Genomic DNA, 9,136 nt, shown 5'->3' with positions numbered 1-9,136 from the left:
CATATCGTGGCAACGAAATGGGAAATGTGATGCGCACAATTTTAGTGTTTTAATTACGTCAAGCATGACGATCAGACAGACTCTACTTTTTGCTGTTCTGAGTACGCCACTGACGGTTTCAGAAATTGCTATCTAGCTGAAAGTTAGTCCGGGCCTCCAGTTTCTGTTTAATACATACCGAGTCAAAAACAGTCCATTGAAATCTGAGGTATTGATATCAGTTCGACTGGAGACCTGCGTCAGTCTAAAACAAAATTCGCCGTAGAAATATGTGGGCAACATTGAGTTGGAGGTACCTGGAAATTGCGTGGATTGTTTTGTAGTGTGATGTAAATTTATGATGGGGCAATTACCCACATATATCAACTTGCGCTAAATGCTTTATAAAAGACGTTATCATCGAAGAAAAGTATTTTTCTTGTTTGCACTTCATACCTGGTCATTATCGTCAAAAGTTCAATATGCCACGGCGTCCTCAAGCCGAATGATTATTCACAGCTTCACGGCAGCTTTTGGCCAAGAGGCGGTTGGCGGAAGTTGTCCACGTGATGCCGCGCGTCACCACTTGAATAAATAAAGCGTCTGTGATCCAAGCATGTGTTGCATAATGCACCTTGTTGCTTTTAACATATTTAGGAATACATAGCAAACGCGTCATATTCATGAAGCGATTCTTATAACGCGCTCGGGTGAGGGTCAAACTGACCCCCCCCCCCCCCCACCCTCCCGCGAAGGCCTTTCCAGAGCGGTTTTGAACAGTGCGGCGCAGCCGCGCCAAATTTTGCATAGCTGTAGACAAATGAATAGCCGATCGTTTAGTGTTAAAAACGTAGATTCACCTTGTAAGGTCCCTGACCTGCGGTAGGTCAAATGCAGGCCACAGATTCTGCTAAGTCGATTTCTAGGGAATCGTTTCATCTGATGCAACAACGGGGTATCAGACGAGACTATACATCTGTGTGACACTTTCTTAGACGACACAACCATTGAATGAGCAAATTCAATTGACCTAAAGTCACTTTTGAAGGTTAGACCAAGATCAAAGCCAATCTGTTTTAGTACTTCAGGGCTTGTTGTATGAAATGGCCTCTGGTTCTCATTTCGAAGTTATTGATAACAGAAACCGCATTATGAATATTCCATGTACTTCTGAAAGGTCAGAATATGTCATTGACCTAAACTGACCCAGGTCAGCACTTTGTTTTCGGGAAAATCCCGCCTAGTGTAATCTTTGTCGCTAATTCAAATGCAAAACTCAAAGCAGTCTTGTGTGTTTTGGTCACCATGACCTTCGAAAAGTCAAAAAAGGCCACTGACCTTAAATGATCATGTGATATTTTGCTTAGAACAGGAATCTAGGTCCTGGGTTCGCTTTGGAGACCAGCGTGGGGATTAACCTTGTTTGATCTTGCTTTACCCGAAGGTCATGACCTAGGAACCTCAAACTTTGACCTGAGTGACTTCAGGTACAGGCCAATACACCCTGTAAATCTGATGTATCCAGCTCTCTTTCTGATGTATGTAAATCTGATGTATCCAGCTCTAGTTCCTGATATCTCAGGGGGGTCAAACTGACTCCCACCCGACCGAAGGATATCCAGCCGACCACCCGGGCGCGTGTTTACAAGCGTTTGGTGGTGTCACAGCGATATGAATGGGTAACAGATAGACGCGTTCAAGCTCACAGCACCCTTTCACAGCAAATTTAAACAGCGGCATGCTGTTTTGTTAAGGGCTTATAAAGCAAAACGGCATACCAATGTTTTGTGTTTTGTTGTAATCCCACCATCAGATTATATATATCCATGATGTTTTCAAAACCTGCCACTAGTAAAAGACACGCACACAGCGCGTTTATTGTCCAGAGATAAAACATGTGTATGCACTACGATAAGCAACTATGTTGATCGGAGGAGCTGCTACAGTAATGTATTTTGAGCTTAGTTCTAAAACAATACAGTCACGTGGTGTTCTTTCCGACTTATGCCCTCATGCATATGGGAAGTAATGACATTTCAGGGACGTAACCAGCCGGACCGTCATACACCGAGTGCTTACCTGTGCGTTCGTGTCCCAAAATAGCCGGTAGCTACCTCCACCGCCGTCAGTCCGGGTCGGCCCGGTCTCCGGTCCTCTGTCTCCGGGCTGAAGCAGGCACTGCTCTCACCGGTGACTCGTGGCCGAGTGGACGCAGAGTGCGAGGACGGCGCGTGGCACCGCGTGGCCGCTGGACCGTGACCGGGCGGCGCGCGCACGGCAGCGAGCCCGCTCAGCGGAATCAGGCCTGAGTCGGACCCGCCGAACTGCGCGGCGAGGGGCAGTTGCACTTCGCGCGTTGCAAGTCTGCCCTTAGGTGAGATGCGTGTGAGTAATGAAATGTTCAAGAGATGTTTGCTTAGGCACAACAAGGCAAAGTTATTTGTTCAGATAGAAGGAGAGGGTCGAAGAAAGAAGTGAGAGACAAAGAAAAGGATAAAGAGAGAGAGAGAGAGAGAGAGAGAGAGAGAGAGAGAGAGAGAGAGAGAGAGAGAGAGAGAGAGAGAGAGAGGAGAGAGAGAGAGAGAGAGAGAGAGAGAGAGAGAGGAGAGAGAGAGAGAGAGAGAGAGAAGAGAGAGAGAGAGAGAGAGAGAGGAGAGAGAGAGAGAGAGAGAGAGAGAGAGAGAGAGAGAGAGAGAGAGAGAGAGAGCGAGAGACAGAGAGACAGGGACAGAGAGACAGAGAGAAAGAGAGAGCAGACATGCACTCTTAGTGATCGAACTAGGGCACTACGTCCCACTGCGAGATATCTCCTTTCATGATCTGACCCACTCCCTCCGAACTCGCAAAGCTCAAAGCGCTGACGCATGTTGAAAGATACGAAAAGCAGATAGAAATTGGCGTTAACAGACCAAGTTGAAAGAAGACAAGAACGTATCTGAAACGCTATTATAACCTGCACTGCTAGCGGCTCGTCGCGTGTTCCATAGACGCCACAAGCCCCGTATCACCGTCCCGTGCCCAGTCTTGCTCACTACAAGCTCTTCCGCAAGTCGCACTTGGGACGGCGAACGCGGGTGCCGGATTAGCCTCTGATTCACAGAGTCCTGCAAGCAGGGGGATCACTCGCGCCACTTACCGAGGCACCGGCACCTCCATACTTCGGGACGGTAGCGAGCCCTGAGCTGATCCGCGAGCCCCTTGCGTTTCTCCCCATTGCGGCGGGCGACAGTGAACCCTAGCATTCGGTCGTCGCTGACAAAATAACGCCAGTGACGATCGCTTCCCATCCGGAGGTCTGAGATCTGGGTGGGCTGTTACGCAGCTGGGTGACCGGCCCGTCCCCCGGCTCCACCTTCCACCGCCCGGCGGTCGCTTGATGCGGCGGACAACAGCGCTACGCCGCCGTCGCCGTTTACCAGCACGCTGCTACACGTCTGAGACCGGCCGGTGGACAGCGGCTCGACACGCCCTCCTGCGGCAGACTCTCCAGCTGGTAACCGCAGCTCTGCGCTGACAGGCAAGTGCTCAGCTGGCTCTGCGCGGGGCCGAGCCGGGCGACAAGGACGGAGCCCCAGTCGAACGCCGTAGACAAGCCCCCAGCCGACAAGACGCGTGGCCGCTCCGGGCCGCCGGCTCTGCGCATAGCAGCGCACTCTGCGCTCTTGTCCTGGTTGGGCTTGCTGAGGGGGTCTCTGACTCGCGCCGACCGCCGGTGATCCCGCGCGGCTCACGCTACCTTACGACTCTGGTTGGGCTCGGACAGGGTTGGGCGGCCCAGAGGCGACCGTCTTGGTCTCGATAAACCGCGTGGTATCTGGCCGGACCCGGTGCCTGGCCAGCCACTCACACAGGACGCTCGTGCGACCTCCAACGTGCAGAAATTGTCGTTATTCGGGCATTGCTTCGCGTATTGCTGACACGACGGACACTGATGTGGCCGGAGCACAGTGGGAGGAGACGGCAGAGAGGCGAGGGTGAAGGAGCCAACTCGGAATACATTCGAAGATAGTCGATTCGGACACCTCGTACCACCAGGGGTTGTCTCATATCGTCAGCCCCACGCCCACTCCCCCCAAACCCACTGGTAATATTGATCAAATAATAAGGAGATGAAATAAAAAGCCGTAGATTGCGACGTCTTCGGAAGCCAGTGCTAACGCAGCAGTTCCGGCTGAGGCCGGGTCGTGGGGGTGCGATTGCCATGACGGATTGTTTTATTCCCTCAGTGCAAAATGCAAGTTCTTCATGAGCTGATGGTGGAGGGAGGGTGTCGACCCTGGCTCAGTTGACCTTCGTCATCTGTGACGTCTTCATGGGGAGGGAAGAAGGACTCGGAGCGAGGACACATAAAAGAGGGGAGAATGTCCCCACCTGCCCGAGCTCCCGGAGACAGCTCACGACGGGGCATACGGTACGGATGCAAACGGGGCACGCCAGCGCCAGCAGCCGACTGGCCAGTCTGGTGTCATGGGAGACCGGCTGGAGCGTTCAATCGTGCTGGCGTGCCACGACATACGGTAGTCACAATACATTCCGAGCGATCCTAGTCACAAAATCTGCTTAACAAATGTTTTGGTCTCATACCAGTAAAACCCCGGCAAATCACGTCGAAGGAGGTGGATTCTTTATTGTGGCCACTCCAGTAAGAAATCAGGTGGAAAAGAATCGCAGAAATAGCCATTTCGATCAAATTAGCTGAATTGATCAAAAACAGGTTGACAAACTGGTCTTATGACCGCAGTTGGATACACCTGGACCATGAATGTAAGTGCGTGCGCAAATCAATTCAGAACCCAAAGGGTTAAATCGGCTTTGTGATGTTTCCTCTGGGCTGTACGATCTTACGAGCACGGGCAAAAGCCTAAAAGCTAGCTTGGGCCGAAAATATATAGTTTCTTGCTTACCCGGCATAATGCAATATGCACTGCTGTGCTTGCTGTTATAATCCAGAAATGTATCATTACTACTGTAACATCCCGCTCATGCGCAGGATGTACCTTTAAGAGCCGCGGAATTTAAGACAGGTGCTAAGCAATCGCCATGGAAGTGTTAGATGAACACGGACTCACACAAAGTGTCATTATTGTTTGTGCTTTGCTGGTACTCAAGTGACTATGGTGGACGTGTAACGCCAGGCTAAACGCCAGCTATTTTGGCATTTACTGCTCATGCTCTCTGAAATGTTTCAGCACATTCCACAACGCAGGCGTTCGTGAAAAAGGCTGTCCATGCAGCGGAAGTCGGTACCATAACCACCTTAAATCTAAAACCATACCTCAACGGGAAACCAGACCAAAATGTGAAACAAATACCACTAGCAATCTACTGCATTTCCTTGGATAATGTCAGCGATACAATGAGCAAACACGAGCGCAAATATGACACGCGCGACTAGGAGGACACGCTGGGAGCACTGCGGCGCAGCGGACTTTGCCGAGTGAGAGACGGCGCGGCGGGCCGTGCCGAGCGAGAGACGGCTCCCACGAGCAGCGAGACACCCACTCACATATGCAGCTGGCAGATCACAGAGAACAGCTCGGGTGGGATCACGCACAGTACATAGCAACGCATCGCGCGTGCGGAAAGCTTCCCCCGCTTCCGAAAAGGGACGTTCTGCGTTGGACGTTTGCAGTGGCCACTGACTAGCACATCAGCATCAATGAACGAGCTCGTAAGAAAACAAAGACCACAGCAAGCCGCGGTGCCGCGGTGGAGAGCTTGCGTCAAAATGAGCCACATCAGCACTCCTGAAGTTTCCAACGCTCGTCCGCATGCCAAAAAGCAACATCAACCAAGGTCGCGTCCGAGCGAAGCAGATAAGCTCGCACCATCCAACAATAGCACCTTGGATGTGGTGATGGGGCCGTCCCACCCTAACCAGCCCCGCAAAAAAACATATTTTGACCTACCCAGTATAGCTCGTTGGCGTAAGCACAACCGGACCGAGTCCAACGGTCCGCAACCGGTTCAAACCGCCTATTACCAGTCCAACCCAAGCCAGCGTAGGCGCTCCACAACCAGTGCGGCCCGATCCGGACCATCAGGTCAGCTGGTCAGGTCAGGTCAGGTCTTCAGTGATGGCCCGATCCGGACAATCAGGTCAGGTGGTCAGGCTTCCGTTTCCCTCTCACCGGCGGCGGCCACCCGGCGGCAGATCCTGCCCGGCGTCACCACCAGCTTGTAGTTGGCCTCGTCGGCGAAGCGACGCAGCTTGTCCGGCTGCAGGATCTTGTAGCTGGCCGAGTCCGAGTCGTCGAAGCCCAGCGACAGCCGGAGCGGGCTCTCATGGTCGGGCGGCGGCGGCGCCTCGAAGTCGGGCGGCTCGAGCAGGTCGCCGGACGGGTCGACGCCGCCCTGCCAGCCGGCGAGCCGGGGAGGCAGCGGCGGTGGCGTGGGCGGACAGCTGACCGCCGCCGAGTCACCCGACAGGATGGCCGGCGCCGACACCTGCCCGCGTGTGCGGCGCTGTCATTGCCGGCATCGTCATCGCCACCGTCACCGATACCATCATCATACCAATCATCATTATATGCCGTCATCATCATAGTCATCACCATCATGATGATGCTTTACTGTCAGCAGCATGGCTAGTGCGCCATATGATCAAAGCTTCGGGTCATGGACCGTGTTGCCCACAAACATCCATCAAGAGTTTGCAAGAAACTTGCAACATATCAACATTTGGAAGAAGCATCGCATACTACCACAGTCAGCCAGGGTTATACGTGGTGCGTATCCGTGCGTTAAAAAAGCGCATGGTGCAGATCAGCTTCCAGCGCATGCGTCAATGCCGCCGACCTATCTGCATGCCATAGTGTGGCGGCAGAGCTGTATGCCTGGCCAGCGGCCTGCCAGACTGGCAGGCCGGCCTCTCGTGTTGTGTGCGTACCTTCTTGGTGAGCCGGGCGGGCAGGCTGGGCCGGTGCTCCGGGCCGCCGCCGTACACCACGGACGAGACGGACGAGGTGTGCCGCTTCTCTGGGGCTGGCCGGTGGGGATCGGTTAGGGTGATGCCACGTCTCGCTAATTCCAATACAGCTGGTCGTGGCTTGAGTGTGAATAAGCCGTGCCATTTTCTAACACTCGGATCCAAAGCAGAGCTGAATGTATATTGCAACACCTGAGCGATGTTCCCGTGTACCAAAACAGCGACAAAAGACTGTCAGATGTTTGCGACATCAGAAGCAGCAGCAGTCAATTCATGGCCGTCAGTCAATCAAAAAATTAATGGAGTGGAGCACTGAAGTCCTTAAATTCATTTTCATTCGGAGAGAGGAGACAACCTGTCTGAGCACAATGAGCATTGGTGAGCATGATGGACATCCGAATACTAGTGCACAGGCGAGTGCCCGCTTCTCACAGTGGGACAAACTCACGCTTGGGCGGCAGCGGAGGCAGAGAAGTGTCGATGATGGAGACGTGCGACTGACGGCTGGCCGGCCGGGAGCAGCCATCCGCGAACGCTCGAGGCTCGGAGAACCGTTTCGGGGGACGCTCCGGAGGCTCCTCGTCACTGTGAGAGCGGCACAGGCACAGATGAGTGCGGACTCCGAGCTGATTGCAGGCTTGTTAGGCCTCAAGGCGCCAGTGCCAGCGAGGCGCCAACATATCACACCGTCAAACAGCACCAATGTCATGCACCACAGTCAAGAAAACGGTATGAAACAACCACGAAAACGGCATACTATAAGCTATTTAAGTTCTTATCAATACTAGTAGCTATGCAGTTCGCTCTTAAACGAATCGCACACTGCGTATCAACTCCTTGTTGCCTCATTTGTGTCGGTGATCTACGACACCCCCTGCGACAGGTTCCCCATTGCCCTCTACCGTGCATCCCTTCGGCGCGTTAACCGTTCGTTTGTTCGTTGGCTGCGCCCTCCGGCCCCGCGCTGCTCACCCCTTGCCGACGGTGAGCAGGATGTAGTCGTGGCGGCGCGAGCCCCCGCTCGCGCGCGAGCTGATCGAGCCGCGGCCGCCCAGATCGGCCAGATCGCCCCACTCGGACGGCCGCGAGTAGCCCTCTACCTCGTCCTCGTCCTCGTCCGGCAGCGGACCGAACACTGAGCAGGACGAGGTGGAAGAGCGGCTGCTGCGACACGAGCCGCTGGCAGGGCGCCGCTCGGTCGGCACTGGCGGCAGCGGCGTGCTGGGGAGGGGGGGGGGACTTTACTAATGGGTGGGTAACTGCAACACTGCCCATGAAAATATCAGGAATAAATGAAAGAGAAAGGCGCTAATTACCCTCAAGGACGCAACCCAACAAACAATAGCTTATACGTATGCTGATATGCGTCGATTTGCTGAGCGAGGTCAGTTAGAGTCTGAACCTGGCAACAGACTTTGGAACGCGCCAACTTGTGCTTCCCATGCAGCACACCCGAATAACCCACCTGGCTGTGGTGTCCCAAATCATGCCCGACGTACTGTGCTGGCCCGGGGAACCACACCCACACTGCTACAATGACCCGGAGCCCCGCCCACCTGAGTATGCTGGCCTTGGAGTCAGCCCCGACGCTGCGGCGCCGGCTGCCCTGGCGGCTGAAGCGTCCTGCGCCGGGCGAGTCGTCGCCGCCCGCCAGACAGGAGGCGGCCGCGCCCTGGCGAAGCTCGCGCAGACACTGGCGCAGCCGCCGGTGCAGCGGCTGCACGTTGGCCGGCGCCAGTTGGCCGTGCAGCGTCAGGCCGTGCTCCAGGATCGATAGCTGTCGGGGGTGCACGTGGGTCAGACTGGGGACGGCTGCCGGGGTGTGCACAGGTCGGACTGTAGAACAGCTGTCAGGGTGTAAACGAGGGAAAGCTGCCGAGGTGCGTCTATACGAAAGAGATGGTGCACGTGTGTTGTGCCGTAATCCGTGAATACAAGTAACACCTTTAACAACATCAGTCTATGGAGACGGGGCTATCGCGATTCCTAGCTCATTGCAACCGTTACCTGTTCCTGGATAAGACCCTTCAACTGGGGCACGTGCGGCGCCATGTCTGGGTTCTGCGCCGGAAACTCAGCCGTGAAGAATGCGTCCTTAAAGTTGGCGATGCCGCCATTGACGGCTGCGTCGATGATACCCTGGTGAGGCCGAGCAACTGTGCTGTCATCGATGCATGCGCAAGTTATGTACAACATCCGCTAGCGATGCGATGTATTCAAGCCAGAAAG

General features: G+C 54.4%; 1 protein-coding gene across 1 annotated transcript in view; it reads right to left on the bottom strand.

The window, feature by feature from the left end:
- Positions 1–4,661: 4,661 nt before the first annotated feature.
- Positions 4,662–9,136, bottom strand: part of LOC119098798 (dedicator of cytokinesis protein 3) — a 59,694-nt gene continuing 55,219 nt past the window's right edge. The window contains exons 30-35 of the mRNA XM_037221840.1: positions 8,915–9,046; positions 8,464–8,684; positions 7,880–8,128; positions 7,356–7,492; positions 6,869–6,963; positions 4,662–6,426 (exon numbers count right to left, since the gene is read on the bottom strand). Coding sequence (XP_037077735.1) covers positions 6,088–6,426; positions 6,869–6,963; positions 7,356–7,492; positions 7,880–8,128; positions 8,464–8,684; positions 8,915–9,046 — 1,173 coding nt within the window. The 3' untranslated portion in view covers positions 4,662–6,087. The remainder of the gene's footprint in view (positions 6,427–6,868; positions 6,964–7,355; positions 7,493–7,879; positions 8,129–8,463; positions 8,685–8,914; positions 9,047–9,136) is intronic.

The sequence above is a fragment of the Pollicipes pollicipes genome, unplaced genomic scaffold (genome assembly GCF_011947565.3).
Source record: "Pollicipes pollicipes isolate AB1234 unplaced genomic scaffold, Ppol_2.1 Scaffold_4740;HRSCAF=5597_pilon_pilon_pilon, whole genome shotgun sequence".
Lineage (NCBI taxonomy): Eukaryota > Metazoa > Arthropoda > Thecostraca > Pollicipedomorpha > Pollicipedidae > Pollicipes > Pollicipes pollicipes.
This window is presented reverse-complemented; position numbering and strand designations above follow the sequence as displayed.